This window comes from Haliotis rubra, unplaced genomic scaffold (genome assembly GCF_003918875.1).
Source record: "Haliotis rubra isolate DU_JTF1 unplaced genomic scaffold, ASM391887v1 Scf250, whole genome shotgun sequence".
Lineage (NCBI taxonomy): Eukaryota > Metazoa > Mollusca > Gastropoda > Lepetellida > Haliotidae > Haliotis > Haliotis rubra.
In genome coordinates, this window is record NW_025766559.1 from 278,578 (window position 1) to 300,342 (window position 21,765).

Here is a 21,765-nt window from a genome sequence, read left to right on the forward strand (position 1 = left end):
TTAAATTATTCTCGTCACGATATGGCTGTAAATATTGCCAATGTGACGCTAAATATTAACTCACTCATTCACTGAAACAATGCCGATGCGACATAAGATCTAACTCACTCACGCAGTGATGACAGGCGGTATTCTCGACAAGGAAAACATCACACTATTGTTACACGCTAACTATGTAGTAAAACATATATTATTAAGATATAAAGCACTGTGTTGCTATAAACCACAAGAAGTGTTTTGGTCTGACAAATCAATAAACAATGGATCTCCGAATTTGGATAACTCAACTCAGAATATATATTTTTATTAAGGCACCTACCTGCACAATTTCCCGCTGTGCCGTTGCCAAAGAATCCATTATTGCAAACACAGACAAACCCTCCAGTCACTTTTGGATAACAAGTAGCACGATCATCACAATTGTTGTTTGAGTCTGACTGGCACGGGTTTCCTTAAACAGCAAGAAGCGTGTGGTAAGGATTGTTACATAATAGTGAATGAGTTTAGTTTTACGCCGCACTCAGCAATATTCCCGCTATATGGCGGCGGTCTGTAAATAATCAAGTCCGGACAAGACACTCCAGTGATCAACAGCATGGGCATCGATCTACGCAACTTGGACACGATAACCTGTGCCAACCATGTCAGCGAGCCTGAGCACCCGATCCCGTTAGTCGCCTCTTACGACAAGCATGGGTTACTGAAGATCAGTTCTAACCTTCACAGGTAGTGAAAAGTGAGTGAATGACTGAGTGAGTAAGTTAAAATTTAAAGTCACCTCGGCAATATTTCAGCCATATAGTGACGAGAAATGTTGTACATACACAATAAATACAAGTAGTTAAATAACCCGTCATTGACGGACGCATCTTCACGGGTTTGTTAAGTAATAAATATGTCTGAAGTATAGAAACAATGAAAATCGCATTATGGTCACTTGGACGTTGATATATTCCCAGTCAGCCGACACGTGCATGGCATATCAAGACATCTGTGCAATTGCCAACAAACAGCACCATTCATGGCGGTGATGGGATGGTGGTTATAATGTATGTTAGGTCATCACATAAACTTCGTGTTTCATTTTCCAAAGTGTCATTTATGCACCTACCAAAACAGCTGGTGCCGTCACCCACAAATCCAGTATTGCAGGAACAGTTGAAATTTCCATCCGGTGTTGGAGCACACATAGCGTTACCGTCACAATTGTTGTTTGAGTTTGAGAGGCACGGGTTAACTGAAATAACATCAGTTATGGTGAGATGTTCATCAGGTAGTACATGTCTTTCCTCGGTCATTTATAATTAATGTTTATGAAGAACGATACGTTTACAATACGAATGTACCAGTCACCTTCATCCAAGATTGTTCACAGAAGCCTTAACCGTGTGATTCATTTTCCAAGTGTCTAGAGTCATTGGTGCACCTACCAAAACAGCTGGTGCCATCACCCACAAATCCAGTATTGCAGGCACAGTTGAAATTTCCCTCCGGTGTTGGAGTACACATAGCGTTACTGTCACAATCGTTGTTTGAGTCTGAGAGGCACGGGTTAACTGAAATAACATCAGTTATGGTGAGATGTTTATCAGTGAGTACACGTCTTGCTTACAATAAGAATATAGTCAGTCACCTAGACCCTAATTCGTGCACAGAAGCCCTAACCAAGTCTTTCATTTTCTAAAGTTTCTGGACATGGATTCACTGAAACAACATCATTCGGGATGTGATGATCATTACATCAAAAGACAAATTGGTTTTCGGTATTTCATCTGAACTTTTGGAAGACAATGTTAACAAGGAATTTTCTATGAGCCATTGAGTATCAGTGACTTGACCATATATTTTCTTCTTGATGACGAAAATCAGATCAGGTCTTTATGTTTCCTTGCACATGCATGGACCTACCAAAACAGCTGGTGCCATCACCCACAAATCCAGTATTGCAGGCACAGTTGAAATTTCCCTCCGGTGTTGGAGTACACATAGCGTTACTGTCACAATCGTTGTTTGAGTTTGAGAGGCACGGGTTAACTGAAATAACATCAGTTATGGTGAGATGTTCATCAGATAGTACACGTCTTTCTTAAGCTATAGTTCGCATCAGTATGTAGCTAATGTTTATGAAGAATGATATATTTACAATAAGAATACACCAGTCACCGAGATCCCAATTTGTTCGCAGAAACCCTAACCACGTGTTTCATGTTCCAAAGTGTCTAGACATGGCTTCACAGAAACAACATCATTTGGGGTATGATGATTACATCAAAATACAAATTGGTTTTCGGTATTTTTTCTGAACTTTAGGAAGACAATGTTAACAAGGAATTATCTATGACCCATTGAATATCAGTGACTTAAACATACATTTTCTTCCTGAAACCGGAACCGGTCTTCATATTACTTTAAACATGCATGGACCTACCAAAACAGCTGGTGCCATCACCCACAAATCCAGTATTGCAGGCACAGTTGAAATTTCCCTCCGGTGTTGGAGTACACATAGCGTTACTGTCACAATTATTGTTTGAGTCTGAGAGGCACTGGTTAACTGAAATAACATCAGTTATGGTGAGATGTTCATCAGATAGTACACGTCTTTCTTAAGCTATAGTTCACATCAATATGTAAGCAAGGCTTATGATGAATGACAATTTTCAATAAGAATACACCAGTCACCGAGATCTAATTTTGTTCACAGAAGCCCTAACCACGTGTTTCATTTTCCAAAGTGTCTAGACATGGATTCACTGAAACAACATCATTCGGGGTGTGATGATGATTACATCAAAAGACAAATTGGGTTTCGGTATTTTATCTGTTATTTAGGAAGACAATGTTAACCAGGAATTATATATGTGCCACTGAATGTTAGTGACATGGACATTTTGTTTTCTTCCTGATAATGGAAACCGGATCAGGTCTTCATATTTCTTTGCACATGCATGGACCTACCAAAACAGCTGGTGCCATTGCCCACAAATCCAGCATTGCAGGCACAGTTGAAATTTCCATCCGGTGTTGGAGCACACATAGCATTACCGTCACAATTGTTGTTTGAGTTTGAGAGGCACGGGTTAACTGAAATAACATCAGTTATGGTGAGATGTTCATCAGGTAGTACATGTCTTTCTTCGGTCATTTATAATTAATAACGATACGTTTACAATACGAATGTACCAATCACCTTCATCCAAGATTGTTCACAGAAGCCTTAACCGTGTGATTCATTTTCCAAGTGTCTAGTCATTGGTGCACCTACCAAAACAGCTGGTGCCATCACCCACAAATCCAGTATTGCAGGCACAGTTGAAATTTCCCTCCGGTGTTGGAGTACACATAGCGTTACTGTCACAATCGTTGTTTGAGTTTGAGAGGCATGGGTTAACTGAAATAACATCAGTTATGGTGAGATGTTCATCAGATAGTACACGTCTTTCTTAAGCTATAGTTCGCATCAGTATGTAGCTAATGTTTATAAAGAATGATATATTTACAATAAGAATACACCAGTCACCGAGATCCCAATTTGTTCGCAGAAACCCTTACCACGTGTTTCATGTTCCAAAGTGTCTAGACATGGCTTCACAGAAACAACATCATTCGGGGTGTGATGATGATTACATCAAAATACAAATTGGTTTTCGGTATTTGTCTGAACTTTAGGAAGACAATGTTAACAAGGAATTATCTATGAGCCATTGAAAATCAGTGACTTGAACATATATTGTCTTCCTGATAATTGAAACCGGACCAGGTTTTCATATTATATAATTACTTTAAACATGCATGGACCTACCAAAACAGCTGGTGCCACCACCCACAAATCCAGTATTGCAGGCACAGTTGAAATTTCCCTCCGGTGTTGGAGTACACATAGCGTTACTGTCACAATTATTGTTTGAGTCTGAGAGGCACGGGTTAACTGAAATAACATCAGTTAGGGTGAGATGTTCATCAGATAGTACACGTCTTTCTTAAGCTATAGTTCGCATCAGTATGTAGCTAATGTTTATGAAGAATGATATTTTTACAATAAGAATACACCAGTCACCGAGATCCCAATTTGTTCGCAGAAGCCCTAACCACGTGTTTCATGTTCCAAAGTGTCTAGACATGGCTTCACAGAAACAACATCATTTGGGGTATGATGATTACATCAAAATACAAATTGGTTTTCGGTATTTTTTCTGAACTTTAGGAAGACAATGTTAACAAGGAATTATCTATGACCCATTGAATATCAGTGACTTAAACATACATTTTCTTCCTGAAACCGGAACAGGTCTTCATATTACTTTAAACATGCATGGACCTACCAAAACAGCTGGTGCCATCACCCACAAATCCAGTATTGCAGGCACAGTTGAAATTTCCCTCCGGTGTTGGAGTACACATAGCGTTACTGTCACAATTATTGTTTGAGTCTGAGAGGCACGGGTTAACTGAAATAACATCAGTTATGGTGAGATGTTCATCAGATAGTACACGTCTTTCTTAAGCTATAGTTCACATCAATATGTAAGCAAGGCTTATGATGAATGACAATTTTCAATAAGAATACACCAGTCACCGAGATCTAATTTTGTTCACAGAAGCCCTAACCACGTGTTTCATTTTCCAAAGTGTCTAGACATGGATTCACTGAAACAACATCATTCGGGGTGTGATGATGATTACATCAAAAGACAAATTGGGTTTCGGTATTTTATCTGTTATTTAGGAAGACAATGTTAACCAGGAATTATATATGTGCCACTGAATGTTAGTGACATGGACATTTTGTTTTCTTCCTGATAATGGAAACCGGATCAGGTCTTCATATTTCTTTGCACATGCATGGACCTACCAAAACAGCTGGTGCCACCACCCACAAATCCAGTATTGCAGGCACAGTTGAAATTTCCCTCCGGTGTTGGAGTACACATAGCGTTACTGTCACAATTATTGTTTGAGTCTGAGAGGCACGGGTTAACTGAAATAACATCAGTTAGGGTGAGATGTTCATCAGATAGTACACGTCTTTCTTAAGCTATAGTTCGCATCAGTATGTAGCTAATGTTTATGAAGAATGATATTTTTACAATAAGAATACACCAGTCACCAAGATCCCAATTTGTTCGCAGAAGCCCTAACCACGTGTTTCATGTTCCAAAGTGTCTAGACATGGCTTCACAGAAACAACATCATTTGGGGTATGATGATTACATCAAAATACAAATTGGTTTTCGGTATTTGTCTGAACTTTAGGAAGACAATGTTAACAAGGAATTATCTATGAGCCATTGAAAATCAGTGACTTGAACATATATTGTCTTCCTGATAATTGAAACCGGACCAGGTTTTCATATTATATAATTACTTTAAACATGCATGGACCTACCAAAACAGCTGGTGCCACCACCCACAAATCCAGTATTGCAGGCACAGTTGAAATTTCCCTCCGGTGTTGGAGTACACATAGCGTTACTGTCACAATTATTGTTTGAGTCTGAGAGGCACGGGTTAACTGAAATAACATCAGTTAGGGTGAGATGTTCATCAGATAGTACACGTCTTTCTTAAGCTATAGTTCGCATCAGTATGTAGCTAATGTTTATGAAGAATGATATTTTTACAATAAGAATACACCAGTCACCAAGATCCCAATTTGTTCGCAGAAGCCCTAACCACGTGTTTCATGTTCCAAAGTGTCTAGACATGGCTTCACAGAAACAACATCATTTGGGGTATGATGATTACATCAAAATACAAATTGGTTTTCGGTATTTTTTCTGAACTTTAGGAAGACAATGTTAACAAGGAATTATCTATGACCCATTGAATATCAGTGACTTAAACATACATTTTCTTCCTGAAACCGGAACAGGTCTTCATATTACTTTAAACATGCATGGACCTACCAAAACAACTGGTGCCATCACCCACAAATCCAGTATTGCAGGCACAGTTGAAATTTCCCTCCGGTGTTGGAGTACACATAGCGTTACTGTCACAATTATTGTTTGAGTCTGAGAGGCACGGGTTAACTGAAATAACATCAGTTATGGTGAGATGTTCATCAGATAGTACACGTCTTTCTTAAGCTATAGTTCACATCAATATGTAAGCAAGGCTTATGATGAATGACAATTTTCAATAAGAATACACCAGTCACCGAGATCTAATTTTGTTCACAGAAGCCCTAACCACGTGTTTCATTTTCCAAAGTGTCTAGACATGGATTCACTGAAACAACATCATTCGGGGTGTGATGATGATTACATCAAAAGACAAATTGGGTTTCGGTATTTTATCTGTTATTTAGGAAGACAATGTTAACCAGGAATTATATATGTGCCACTGAATGTTAGTGACATGGACATTTTGTTTTCTTCCTGATAATGGAAACCGGATCAGGTCTTCATATTTCTTTGCACATGCATGGACCTACCAAAACAGCTGGTGCCACCACCCACAAATCCAGTATTGCAGGCACAGTTGAAATTTCCCTCCGGTGTTGGAGTACATAGCGTTACTGTCACAATTGTTGTTTGAGTCTGAGAGGCACGGGTTAACTGAAATAACATCAGTTATGGGGTGAGATGTTCATCAGATAGTACACGTCTTTCTTAAGCTATAGTTCGCATCAATATGTAGCTAATGTTTATGAAGAATGATATTTTTACAATAAGAATACACCAGTCACCAAGATCCCAATTTGTTCGCAGAAGCCCTAACCACGTGTTTCATGTTCCAAAGTGTCTAGACATGGCTTCACAGAAACAACATCATTTGGGGTATGATGATTACATCAAAATACAAATTGGTTTTCGGTATTTTTTCTGAACTTTAGGAAGACAATGTTAACAAGGAATTATCTATGACCCATTGAATATCAGTGACTTGAACATACATTTTCTTCCTGATAATTGAAACCGGACCAGGTTCATATTACTTTACATGCATGGATGCACCTACCAAAACAGCTGGTGCCATCACCCACAAATCCAGTATTGCAGGCACAGTTGAAATTTCCTCCGGTGTTGGAGTACACATAGCGTTACTGTCACAATTATTGTTTGAGTTTGAGAGGCACGGGTTAACTGAAATAACATCAGTTAGGGTGAGATGTTCATCAGATAGTACACGTCTTTCTTAAGCTATAGTTCGCATCAGTATGTAGCTAATGTTTATAAAGAATGATATATTTACAATAAGAATACACCAGTCACCGAGATCCCAATTTGTTCGCAGAAACCCTTACCACGTGTTTCATGTTCCAAAGTGTCTAGACATGGCTTCACAGAAACAACATCATTCGGGGTATGATGATTACATCAAAATACAAATTGGTTTTCGGTATTTGTCTGAACTTTAGGAAGACAATGTTAACAAGGAATTATCTATGAGCCATTGAAAATCAGTGACTTGAACATATATTGTCTTCCTGATAATTGAAACCGGACCAGGTTTTCATATTATATAATTACTTTAAACATGCATGGACCTACCAAAACAGCTGGTGCCACCACCCACAAATCCAGTATTGCAGGCACAGTTGAAATTTCCCTCCGGTGTTGGAGTACACATAGCGTTACTGTCACAATTATTGTTTGAGTCTGAGAGGCACGGGTTAACTGAAATAACATCAGTTAGGGTGAGATGTTCATCAGATAGTACACGTCTTTCTTAAGCTATAGTTCGCATCAGTATGTAGCTAATGTTTATGAAGAATGATATTTTACAATAAGAATACACCAGTCACCAAGATCCCAATTTGTTCGCAGAAGCCCTAACCACGTGTTTCATGTTCCAAAGTGTCTAGACATGGCTTCACAGAAACAACATCATTTGGGGTATGATGATTACATCAAAATACAAATTGGTTTTCGGTATTTTTTCTGAACTTTAGGAAGACAATGTTAACAAGGAATTATCTATGACCCATTGAATATCAGTGACTTAAACATACATTTTCTTCCTGAAACCGGAACCGGTCTTCATATTACTTTAAACATGCATGGACCTACCAAAAACAACTGGTGCCATCACCCACAAATCCAGTATTGCAGGCACAGTTGAAATTTCCATCCGGTGTTGGAGTACACATAGCGTTACTGTCACAATTATTGTTTGAGTCTGAGAGGCACGGGTTAACTGAAATAACATCAGTTATGGTGAGATGTTCATCAGATAGTACACGTCTTTCTTAAGCTATAGTTCACATCAATATGTAAGCAAGGCTTATGATGAATGACAATTTTCAATAAGAATACACCAGTCACCGAGATCTAATTTTGTTCACAGAAGCCCTAACCACGTGTTTCATTTTCCAAAGTGTCTAGACATGGATTCACTGAAACAACATCATTCGAGGTGTGATGATGATTACATCAAAAGACAAATTGGGTTTCGGTATTTTATCTGTTATTTAGGAAGACAATGTTAACCAGGAATTATATATGTGCCACTGAATGTTAGTGACATGGACATTTTGTTTTCTTCCTGATAATGGAAACCGGATCAGGTCTCCATATTTCTTTGCACATGCATGGACCTACCAAAACAGCTGGTGCCATTGCCAACAAATCCAGCATTGCAGGCGCAGTTGAAATTTCCATCCGGTGTTGGAGCACACATAGCATTACCGTCACAATTGTTGTTTGAGTTTGAGAGGCACGGGTTAACTGAAATAACATCAGTTATGGTGAGATGTTCATCAGGTAGTACATGTCTTTCTTCGGTCATTTATAATTAATAACGATACGTTTACAATACGAATGTACCAATTACCTTCATCCAAGATTGTTCACAGAAGCCTTAACCGTGTGATTCATTTTCCAAGTGTCTAGTCATTGGTGCACCTACCAAAACAGCTGGTGCCATCACCCACAAATCCAGTATTGCAGGCACAGTTGAAATTTCCCTCCGGTGTTGGAGTACACATAGCGTTACTGTCACAATCGTTGTTTGAGTTTGAGAGGCATGGGTTAACTGAAATAACATCAGTTATGGTGAGATGTTCATCAGATAGTACACGTCTTTCTTAAGCTATAGTTCGCATCAGTATGTAGCTAATGTTTATGAAGAATGATATATTTACAATAAGAATACACCAGTCACCGAGATCCCAATTTGTTCGCAGAAACCCTTACCACGTGTTTCATGTTCCAAAGTGTCTAGACATGGCTTCACAGAAACAACATCATTTGGGGTATGATGATTACATCAAAATACAAATTGGTTTTCGGTATTTGTCTGAACTTTAGGAAGACAATGTTAACAAGGAATTATCTATGACCCATTGAATATCAGTGACTTGAACATATATTTTCTTCCTGATAATTGAAACCGGACCAGGTTTTCATATTATATAATTACTTTAAACATGCATGGACCTACCAAAACAGCTGGTGCCACCACCCACAAATCCAGTATTGCAGGCACAGTTGAAATTTCCCTCCGGTGTTGGAGTACACATAGCGTTACTGTCACAATTATTGTTTGAGTCTGAGAGGCACGGGTTAACTGAAATAACATCAGTTAGGGTGAGATGTTCATCAGATAGTACACGTCTTTCTTAAGCTATAGTTCGCATCAGTATGTAGCTAATGTTTATGAAGAATGATATTTTTACAATAAGAATACACCAGTCACCTAGATTCCAATTCGTTCGCAGAAGCCCTAACCACGTGTTTCATGTTCCAAAGTGTCTAGACATGGCTTCACAGAAACAACATCATTTGGGGTATGATGATTACATCAAAATACAAATTGGTTTTCGGTATTTTTCTGAACTTTAGGAAGACAATGTTAACAAGGAATTATCTATGACCCATTGAATATCAGTGACTTGAACATACATTTTCTTCCTGAAACCGGAACAGGTCTTCATATTACTTTAAACATGCATGGACCTACCAAAACAGCTGGTGCCATCACCCACAAATCCAGTATTGCAGGCACAGTTGAAATTTCCCTCCGGTGTTGGAGTACACATAGCGTTACTGTCACAATTGTTGTTTGAGTCTGAGAGGCACGGGTTAACTGAAATAACATCAGTTAGGGTGAGATGTTCATCAGATAGTACACGTCTTTCTTAAGCTATAGTTCGCATCAGTATGTAGCTAATGTTTATGAAGAATGATATTTTTACAATAAGAATACACCAGTCACCTAGATCCCAATTTGTTCGCAGAAGCCCTAACCACGTGTTTCATGTTCCAAAGTGTCTAGACATGGCTTCACAGAAACAACATCATTTGGGGTATGATGATTACATCAAAAGACAAATTGGTTTTCGGTATTTTTTCTGAACTTTAGGAAGACAATGTTAACAAGGAATTATCTATGACCATTGAAAATCAGTGACTTGAACATAACTGTTCTTCCTGATAATGGAAACCGGACCAGGTCTTCATATTACTTTAAACATGCATGGACCTACCAAAACAGCTGGTGCCATCACCCACAAATCCAGTATTGCAGGCACAGTTGAAATTTCCCTCCGGTGTTGGAGTACACATAGCGTTACTGTCACAATCGTTGTTTGAGTCTGAGAGGCACGGGTTAACTGAAATAACATCAGTTAGGGTGAGATGTTCATCAGATAGTACACGTCTTTCTTAAGCTATAGTTCGCATCAGTATGTAGCTAATGTTTATGAAGAATGATATATTTACAATAAGAATACACCAGTCACCTCGATCCCAATTTGTTCGCAGAAGCCCTAACCACGTGTTTCATGTTCCAAAGTGTCTAGACATGGCTTCACAGAAACAACATCATTTCGGGGTATGATGATTACATCAAAATACAAATTGGTTTTCGGTATTTGTCTGAACTTTAGGAAGACAATGTTAACCAGGAATTATCTATGACCCATTGAATATCAGCGACTTGAACATATATTTTCTTCCTGATAATTGAAACCGGACCAGGTTTTCATATTATATAATTACTTTAAACATGCATGGACCTACCAAAACAGCTGGTGCCACCACCCACAAATCCAGTATTGCAGGCACAGTTGAAATTTCCCTCCGGTGTTGGAGTACACATAGCGTTACTGTCACAATCGTTGTTTGAGTCTGAGAGGCACGGGTTAACTGAAATAACATCAGTTATGGTGAGATGTTCATCAGATAGTACACGTCTTTCTTAAGCTATATGGGGGCGGTGGGGTAGCCTAATGGATGTCGTCACGCCGAAGACGCATCAGTGGGTGCAATGTGTGAGCTATTTTCTGGTGTCCCCCATGGCGCCGTTGTTGCTTGAATATTGAAAGCGGCGTAAAACCAAACTCAGAGTCAGTCAGTCTTAAGCTATAGTTCGCATCGGTATGTAGCTACCATGAAGAATGATATATTTACAATAAGAATATACCAGTCACCTCGATTCCAATTCGTTCCCAGAAGCCTTAACCACGTGTTTCATGTTCCAAAGTGTCTAGACATGGCTTCACAGAAACAACATCATTTGGGGTATGATAATTACATCAAAAGACAAATTGGTTTTCGGTATTTTTTCTGAACTTTAGGAAGACAATGTTACCAAGGAATTATCTATGAGCCATTGAAAATCAGTGACTTGAACATAACTGTTCTTCCTGATAATGGAAACCGGACCAGGTCTTCATATTACTTTAAACATGCATGGACCTACCAAAACAGCTGGTGCCATCACCCACAAATCCAGTATTGCAGGCACAGTTGAAATTTCCCTCCGGTGTTGGAGTACACATAGCGTTACTGTCACAATCGTTGTTTGAGTCTGAGAGGCACCGGTTAACTGAAATAACATAAAAATGCATCAGAGAGGGTTCGGGTGATCCTGGCATAGTCAGGCTGGTAAGGCTCATCATCAGCTCAGGGCCCTCGCCCCCTCTACACGCAGCCCAGACAGCGAATGGGACTTCTTCCAGGAAACGCTGCCAAGTCGAACCCACCATGAACTACCCGGAGAATAAGTAGACTCCCCAACACTGCAGCCTTCCGCATTACCCAGAGTGTCAGAAGGGCTGTGCTCCCGGTGGAAATATCCCGGGCACTCTCCTGATCTGTGCCAAGAGATTAGGAGGTACCAAACCAAGGGCACCGAGAACAATGGGGAGTCTGACGACAGTGAGTCCCCATGGTCCCTAGTATGGTGATCTACCTTCAGTTGTTGGCGATCTCTAGCCATTTTTTTAATATTGTATTGTCCAAATAGTGCTATTAGTTTTAACTTTCTAAGCTAGTTTTACTTCAAATTGTGATATTCTAGTTGTTTTACTGTCCTTTGATGACAGGTGTTTATAATCTACACGTATTCCATTTTAATGTCAAATATGTTCTCGTCACGATATGGCTGAAATATTGCCGATGTTACGTTAAATATTAACTCACTCACTCTGACGACAGTGTACTTGCGATGCAAGGAAGACATTTCAAAGGCGAGGTCCGCATTTTTAGCATGTTTTTCCTGAATCTTGCCAATCACGTTGCTGTCAGAAGGGACATAAAGTTCAATGATATAAATGAATTCATTGGCTTTATGAAAAAAGGACAAGATCAGCTGTGTTGGCGGGAATTCTTCTGAGACTGTATATGGGCCTATTTCACAGAAGTTTAAAAACATCATTTTCCACGACGCCCTGGACATGTTCAGTATCGTACCATGGATGGACCTCAAAGTCAAAGCCACAGGCATGGCAAAGACGGTAATAAAAGGAGCGAGCCATGCCATCATGTCTCTTAAGATATGCTGTTTGTGCCAAGGAAGGGCATCCACTGACAAGGTGTTGGACAGTCTCTGTAAATTCATTACACAGTAGGCATTTCATGTTAATAGTTTATATAAGAATCACATTTAGGCGATTGCGAGTGGGAAGTGACTGGTCCTGAGCAGCAAAAAGGAAGCCCTCAGTTTCACATTTAGACCACCGACTTCATCCATGTGAAGGAGTCGGATGGCTTGCTATTCTCTTCCACACACTGCATACATGTATATACACGATGCAGTGGTTTCTCAGAAAGTTTCTCCACAAAAGATCGACTCTGGGCATACTTGGAGAAGGACTTCACCTGGATTACTCCTATCGCTGTACCGTCCAGCAGTACATCGCCTTCAACAAAATCAACCTCATATTTCAGATTTTGTCCAACAACCTTGGCACGCTTAAAATAGCTGTGGAATTCCTTTCTTTCATCATGAGTCTTCACATGCATCACCAGAGGATCATCCGACAAATACATATGTGCAAAAGTACACCATAAAATTCTATCATGAAGAGCCTCCACATTAATCAAACCCCGACCTCCAGAATTGATTGGCATATATAAACGATTAAGAGAGGAACGAGGGTGGTGGGCTCTGTTATAAGACATGATCCTTCTGGTCAGGCGGTCAAGACTCTGGATGTCTTGTTTAGTCCAATCAACTACTCCAAAGGAATAGAAAGGGGCTGGCACAGCAAACGTATTAGTGGCTTTGACCCTGTTTCGAGCATTTAGCTCTGAGCTCCAGATTTTCTTTAAGCGAGCATTATACTCGGCCCGACATTTTTCTTGAATCTGGGCAATCTGGAACTTGTTTCCAACTTGCATTCCTTGATATTCCACAAGATGCTCAATAACTTCTCCCCCTTGTAATCTGACTGACCCATCATTAATTACCTTGCTACGTTTCAAATGAAGAATATAACATTTGTTAAGTCCACATGTCATGCCAATTTCATTAGAAAAGGACTCGCCAAGGAGAACCTGCTCTTTCAGATTGGTATCTCCTTTTGCAAGGAGCTCAGTGTCATCCATGTAAAGGAGATGAGTAAGCGGTGGTGGGGATCAGTGCTGATTTAAAGACAAACAAAAAGCAAAGGACTAAAGAAGTCCCCCTGGAATATTCCTCTTCTGATTGGAATAGATTCCGAAGTCTGCACCTGCCCCTGCGAGTACATCTCAAGTTGAGTCGACAAGCAATTCATTATGAGTAAATCAAGTAGTCGCTCAGGGAGGTCAATACAACGCATTGACTTCAGAATCCATTCATGAGGGACAGAGTCATATGCTTGTTTGTAATCAATCGAGCACATGGAGAGGATGCAGTGATATGTTTTAGCCTCTTCCAAAATCATTTTCCGTACAAGAAGTTGATCCTGGCACCCCAACATCCCTTTCTCGCCCCCTTCTCCTCTCTATATATTATATCATTGGAAGAACAGTAGGATGACACGAGGTTTGTCAAACACCCTGTATTATATTATCATTATTATATGAACAATTTAAGACAATGAACAGTAGGATGACACGAGGTTTGTCAACGCCGCACACAGCTATTATTATATGGCGGCGGTCAAATTATCTATATGATCAACAGAACAATTTGCAATTGGAACCGAATGTTAAACAGCGAAACTAAAATCCCGTTAGTCAAAATCACCTAACATGTATTTGTTTACATTAACCTCAACGGTGTGATATACCTCTAAACGGCCTATACATGTGTGGACCTACCAAAACAGCTGGTGCCATTGCCAACAAATCCCTCGTTGCAAGCACAGGTAAATCCAGCAGTTCCGACAGGTGTGCACGTTGCCTCAGTGTCACAGTTGTCCATATTGGTGTTTACACGCATTTGCTGATAAAGTAAGGGAAACTGATATTTAAACTTTAATTAACTAATATTGAAACCGATATTAATGCTGGGCAGAACGTGTTCAATAAAGACATGTTATACTCGTTTCCAAGTCGTGATAATATACAGAAACAAAACCGGAAATATATGCAAACTGGTACTTTTAATTTCAAGTATTTTAAGATTGAAATTGACTTTGAAAACCAGCGCCATATCCATTTTTGCTTTATATGATACGCTTGTGATGCACATGGATCAGTCTTTTGTGCATTTGGTCTCCATTTGTTAAGAGTGAGTGTGTATGATTTTAAGCCGTCTTAAGCAATATCGCAGCAATATCACAGCCGGGAACACCAGAGATTGGCTTAACATAATGTAAGTACGTGGGGTGTTAAACCTGGTGACGGGTAAGCTTCAACACTTGACTACCCATTCGCACTATTTAATATGAACAAATAGGCCTGGTTAGGTTCCAGGTACTTATATATTCGTTTGTTTGATCAGGAGATTCACTATATAGGTTTGAACACCTGAAGACCCCTACATGCAACACCCATGTTATGACGACTTTACTGCATAATGATTTGGAATCCTTGATTTCAAAGTAAGGCTCCGCGATTATCTTCGAAATGATTAAATAATCTCCTACTGGGTGCGTGAGCGTTTAGCAATATTCCAGCTATATGGCGGCGTTAGTAAACACTCGAGTCTGGGCCAGACGATCCAGTGATCAACAGCTTGACCATCGATCTAATGCAAACGAGATACGATGACATAATTTTACGCCGCACTCAGCAATATTCCAGCTATATGGCGGCGGTCTGTAAATAATCGAGTCTGGACCAGACAATCCAGTGATCAACAGCATGAGCATCGATCTGTGCAATTGGGAACCGATGACATGTGTCAATCAAGTCAGCGAAACTGACCACCCGATCCCGTTAGTCGCCTCTTACGACAAGATAGTCGCTTTTTATGGCAAGCACATGGGTTGCTGAAGACCTATTCTACCCCGGATCTTCACTGGTATTGTTTACATTAACCTCAACTGTGTGATATACCTCTAAACGGTCTATACATGTGTGGACCTACCAAAACAGCTGGTGCCATTGCCAACAAATCCCTCGTTGCAAGCACAGGTAAATCCAACAGTTCCGACAGGTGTGCACGTTGCCTCAGTGTCACAGTTGTCCATATTGGTGTTGCACGCATTTGCTGATAAAGTAAGGGAAACTGATATTTAAACTTCAACTAATATTGAAACCGATATTAATGCTGGGCAGAACGTGTTCAATAAACACATGTTATGTTCGTTTCCAAGTCGTGATAATATACAGAAACAAAACCGGAAATATATGCAAACTGGTACTTTTAATTTCAAGTATTTTAAGATTGAAATTGACTTTGAAAACAAGCCAGCGCCATATCCATTTTTTGCTTTATATGATACGCTTGTGATGCACATGGATCAGTCTTTTGTGCATTTGGTCTCCATTTGTTAAGAGTGAGTGTGTATGATTTTAAGCCGTCTTAAGCAATATCGCAGCAATATCACAGCCGGGAACACCAGAGATTGGCTTAACATAATGTAAGTACGTGGGGTGTTAAACCTGGTGACGGGTAAGCTTCAACACTTGACTACCCATTCGCACTATTTAATATGAACAAAGAGGCCTGGTTAGGTTCCAGGTACATATATACCGTTTGTTTGATCAGGAGATTCACTATATAGGTTTGAACACCTGAAGACCCCCATGCAACACCCATGTTATGACGACTTACTGCATAATGATTTCAAATCCTTGATTTCAAAGTAAGGCTCCGCGATTATCTTCGAAATGATTAAATAATCTCCTACTGGGTGAGCGCGTTTAGCAATATTCCAGCTATATGGCGGCGTTAGTAAACACTCGAGTCTGGGCCAGACGATCCAGTGATCAACAGCTTGACCATCGATCTACGCAAACGAGATACGATGACATGTGTCAACCAAGTCAGCGAGCCAGACCACCCGATCCCGTTAGTCGCCTCTTACGACAAGCATGGGTTACTGAAGATCAATTTTAACCCGGACCATCATGGGTCCAATCTCCTACTCACGAGGATTACAATTCCCCACGGTGCCATTTCCGACCAGGGGAGACATGCACGTGCATTCGAAAGAAGTGGGCGTGTCTCTACACGTCGCAGCTGTGTCACAGTTGTCCATGTTTTCTGCACACTCGTCGACAACTGAAATGAGTTAAATGATGTTGAGCAATTTGACAAAAGTTTCCTGATGGAATTTAGATTATTAACTACACACCGCATTAATATATATTTGCATAATGTTTTGTTTCTAATAAGGGTTTTACAGTTCCTATTTTTTGTTTAATGCCACGCTCAGCAATATTCCAGCTATATGCAGGCGGTCTGTAAATAATCGAGTCTGGACCAGACAATCCAATGATCAACATCATGAGCATCAGTCTGTGTATTTAGGATAGGATGAAATGTTTGGTTTGTTGTTTTACGCCGCACTTAGTAAAACCCAGCTTTTTGGCTGCGGTCTGTAAATAATCGAGTCTGAACGAGACAATCCAGTGATCAACAGCATGCGATGATATGTGTCAACTAGTCAGCGAGCCTGACCACCCGATCCCGTTAGTCGCCTCTAACGACAAGCATGGGTTGCTGAAGATCAGTTCTAACCCGGATCTTCACCGTTGTGTTAGAAAGAACGATTTTGTCAAATGAGTATATGATTTTGCAACTGGACACCCGATCCCTTTAGTCGCCTCTAGCGGCAAGCATGGGTTGCTGAAGATCGAGTCTAACCTTCACAGGTAGTGAAAAGTGAGTGAGTGAGTTAAAATTTAACGTCACCTCGGCAATACTTATGCCATATAGGGATGGGAAATGTTGTACATACACAATAAAGACAAGTAGTTAAATAACCAGTCATCGACGGACTGTAAAATAACTAGAGTATCACAAAAAGAGTTACAACTAGCTAGCATATATTTTTTATAAGTAGAAAACTATCTTAGACAAAACAATGTAAAAATGGGCTATTGAAGGTAGATCACCATACTAGGGACCATGGCGATTGCAGGCCAATTTAGCCACAAATTAATATTTCAATAATACTGGAGTAAAAAAGTGGATGGTTAAATTTTACCTCGAATGTTTTGGGGCTTACGTATCGGTAGTGAAAAGATATACACATGTTATCGTACTCACTCGGGAAACAATTCCCTGCAGTCCCGTTCCCGGTAAACAGTGGTGGGCAGGTGCATGTGAATGATGCTGGCGTGTCCGTGCATGTTGCCGCTGCGTCACAGTTATCCGAGCTATCCAGGCATTCATTCATAACTGTTATAAATTAAACAAAATACGTTTTTCATTAATAATGTCATCAAATAATTTGGACACTCTGTACTGATCACGAGATCTGAGCATTGATGTGCGAGTGTTCTTTTTCTATTTGTTTGTTGTTAATGCCGCACGCAGCAGTATTCCAGCTATATGGCGGCTGTCTGTAAATAATCGAGTCTGGTCGGCCAGACAATCCAGTAATCAACATCATGAGCATCAATCATCATGAGGATGATATGTGTCAGCCAAGTCAGCGAGTCTGACTACCCGATCCCGTTAGTCGTCTCGTGCGACAGGCATGGGTTGCTGAAGATCAATTCTAACCCGGATCTTCACGGTTGTGTTAGAATGAACGATTTTGTCAAATGTGTATATGATTTTGCAACTGGAGATAAGAAGTTTTTGATTGTTACTTGTGTTACAGCTGCCTCGGGTTCGGTCACAGATCTGGTCAGCAGGACAGCTGGAAGGACATGGTGGACCTCGATGAAAAAAAGTAAATATACATCTTCAATATTCAATCAGTGGTAACTTAATGATGGATAATGTATAAACAAACTATACACATGGGTAGAAGTATCGCAACACCCAATTTGTTGATAATATCAATATCTTACCATTTATCATAGTAAAAGAACTATCCATCCCTCGATTGAACTTGATAAATGGCCCTCAAGGAAATATTACCTCTAAATCTAAACGCAAAGAGAACGAAAAGCTAACATGGCACAAAATGACTATGACCGTAAGACGTTAACTCGTGCGGTCATTTTCAAGATTCTTTCATACAATCCTCAAGAAATCACATTAGTATCAATCATCGAGCATAACATCAATATTAAGAGTAACCTCCGCCACTTGTAATGACATCTCTGACCCTCCTCCTCAGTGTCTGTATCAGACGTTTAATAAGACGTTCAGCTATTGCGTTCGATTCTTGACGGACCCTTTGTCCCAATAAATTTTGTAGTGGATTTACTCCCTGGCGTATTCTTCGACTCACAGTGTCCCAAACATGATCTGGAGTCCTGCAGTGCCAATTAATGTGCGCGATATGGCCTAGCATTGTTGACCATGAACATTGGTCTTCTGTTAAGAGGAGTGTCATCGATATGTGGTGTGCAACAACCCTGTCTAGGATCACAGTGATGTACCGTTGTCTTCTGTCTCGGCAATAAAGAAGAAATAGTGATTTGTCATTGAAGCAGACTCGCTGCCAGTTTCAGAACCTATGAATGTACGGTGTTGCTCAATGCCAACCATATCCATATGGAGATAAATATCGGATTTGCAGGGTTTAATTCCGAAGACGCTTAATGATTGTTTAGTACGATACCCACCCCAAACCAGGACTTCTGCAGTCTTAGTGGCATCGTGATGTCTTAGATATAAGACTCGAATGTAGCAATCGTGTACCGGGAGGCTTACTGTTGGTACTCCCAGTTCTCAGACGATCTTATCTGAGGTGAGTATAGCGTTTTCTTTTCTTTGTGTTTTGGTTTATTGTTCAACGCCGCACTTAGCAAAACCCAGCTTTTTGGCTGCGGTCTGTAAATAATCGAGTCTGAACGAGACAATCCAGTGATCAACAGCATGCGCATCGATCTACGCAATTGGGATACGATGATATGTGTCAAGCAGTCAGCGAGCCTGACCACCCGATCCCGTTAGTCGCCTCTTACGACAAACATGGGCTACTGAAGACCAATTCTAACTCGAATCTTCACGGGTTCATGTACCGTTTTCATAAACGGGATATGGTGCACTGCTGTACGTTGAAAACACAGAATCTGGTACACTTCAGTTAGAGGACGTTCTTTGTTATTCCATCTCGGTCGTTTCCCCCACTTCCAATAAGTCGACAATCGCAAACGTGTGACATAATGTGGACTGGCGTTCGACCTTTAATATACATTGTCAGTGCACACGACTGTGTAAGTTGCATGTGCATGCTCCTTTTGATTTCCTTTCCAATTCCTTGTCGTATGGTCTTAAAGTAACTGATGTAAAAATCTGCCAAGGATGAAAACGGCTGCGTTTCTACGCTACACTAGTTAATGTACATGTGACTATCATTGTTCAATCAGAATAATTTGATTTGTGTTGAATGTTTCATGCATTATAGACGAAATCCCTTTTAGGAGAATGCAGTACAATTCGCAATTTGGGAACAATTTACGCTGTAAATAAAAAGCGTAAGCTCTCCTAGGCTCAACAAGGTTAAAATATACAGATCACATTGAAGTTACACCTCCTCAGACAGACAATCAGCTCAAAGCGGGAGTTACAGTCCGACAGTTTATGTATTGGCAATACTTACAGAGTGCAGTGAAGAGCGCATCCCGCACGCTCATTAGAGAACCAGTTGTTTCTATCTCATACACACGTTCCGCTGGCGGATCTGTAGCAATATCTTGAAGTTGGACGAAGGATATCCCCGACCCAATACCAACTGCAAACACTTCTGCTACGTTCTGAATTTTGGCAATTGCTGCTTGCATTTCTGCGGCCGTATTGCTGGCCAGTCCGTCGGTCATCACGATAGCCACGTTTCGGGCATCTGGTCGTTCTCCACGCATGTTAGCTGCAAAAATCTCATCACTTGCAGTGGTCAACGCCGCGGCCGTGTCAGTGCCAAATCGAGCCACATAATCCAATATGTTAATAGCTTCTAGAAGGCCAGCTTTGTTACTTGAATAATCATCAAAACGTATGTCCTTAGCAATTCTTGAGCTAAATGTAATTACTGATACCTGCACCTTATTAGGGTCGATGGTTGCTCCTGAAAGAAGTTCTACCAGGAATTGTAAAGCCGCCAGAAAGGTATCTATTTTAATTGAAAAGGATTCGTCTATTATGAGGCAAAGGTCTACCTTTTCAGATCCACAATCTGGAAAAAACAACAAAGGTTCATGAAACAATTTCAGATATGTTTTTGTATACTCAAATACTGATTGGTTGTTGTTTAATGCCGCACTCAGCAACGTGCCACACATACGAAAGCTAGACGACCTTTGTAAATACAGACAAGAAATAAAAAACACAATCTCGCGTAATCTGGTATTACTGACCCCACACCTACGCACACAAATTCTTAGCACCTTATGCAATGCTGGATAATAGAGTGGGTTAAGAGCTACTTAGGAAAACTCTAGAGTGATTCTGGCCAGTACGTGAGTACCTCCCTGCCATTTGTTATTAATTATCTCATTACCTGGATGCTACCAACCCACCATTTTTTAAAGCATTCCATTTGATTTACATTTTGTCGACATTGGTACTTTTACCGTTGTGTTTTCGAAATGTTTGGGTTTTCTGTAATCCTGGGATGGATGGATGTTTGTAAGTTATATCGGATACATAAAATACTTACATGGCCCGCTGTCGTAATGGTAATGTGAAGGTATATGTACAGATGAACAGTACTTGGCCATAATTGAGTCATCATTAGTGAAATTTCCATAGACTTACATGTTAATTTACTATTGCAAGATTAATTTTCACAAATTGAGTAGAAGTCATTTTATTTTGATATTGAGCAAACATCTTGGAAATCATGTTCAGCTATGTGTACATACTTTTCTTTCATCTTTCCGTTGATTAGTTATCAAATGACACCTGATTAAGCACCATATATAAGTACAACTTTTAATATATCCCATAGACAGCCATGTTAAACCTGATGGTATGTCTAAAATATGTTGTTTAAATAGTAGCAGTTTTCTTAATATTCATAGGAAAATTGAATGGAAGTTATGTCTATGTAGCTGAGATGATTTCCGAGCTGTTAGATAAGTATTGAAAGCAATT

The 21,765-nt window shown here is 40.0% G+C and overlaps 1 protein-coding gene across 1 annotated transcript; it reads right to left on the reverse strand.

The window, feature by feature from the left end:
* Nucleotides 1-1,660: 1,660 nt before the first annotated feature.
* LOC124279471 (transmembrane cell adhesion receptor mua-3-like) lies at nucleotides 1,661-20,534 on the reverse strand. Its single transcript, XM_046715291.1, has 22 exons — nucleotides 20,276-20,534; nucleotides 16,699-16,830; nucleotides 15,691-15,813; nucleotides 11,650-11,775; nucleotides 10,968-11,093; nucleotides 10,433-10,558; nucleotides 9,907-10,032; nucleotides 9,388-9,513; nucleotides 8,854-8,979; nucleotides 8,547-8,672; nucleotides 7,497-7,622; nucleotides 6,964-7,088; nucleotides 6,437-6,560; nucleotides 5,387-5,512; nucleotides 4,853-4,978; nucleotides 4,323-4,448; nucleotides 3,803-3,928; nucleotides 3,266-3,391; nucleotides 2,959-3,084; nucleotides 2,429-2,554; nucleotides 1,909-2,034; nucleotides 1,661-1,704 (listed from the first exon to the last, which is right to left on the reverse strand). The coding sequence occupies exons 1-22, from the start codon at nucleotides 20,532-20,534 to the stop codon at nucleotides 1,661-1,663; spliced, it is 2,823 nt and encodes a 940-aa protein (XP_046571247.1).
* Nucleotides 20,535-21,765: the final 1,231 nt, after the last annotated feature.

Coding starts and splice junctions, on each gene's coding strand:
- LOC124279471 (XM_046715291.1), bottom strand. CDS start 20,534: ATGCGTGGAGAACGACCAGATGCCCGAAACGTGGCTATCGTGATGACC. Junction 10,033..10,432: donor TGATGGCACCAGCTGTTTTG/GTAGGTCCATGC, acceptor ATGTTATTTCAG/TTAACCCGTGCCTCTCAGAC. Junction 7,623..8,546: donor CAATGGCACCAGCTGTTTTG/GTAGGTCCATGC, acceptor ATGTTATTTCAG/TTAACCCGTGCCTCTCAGAC.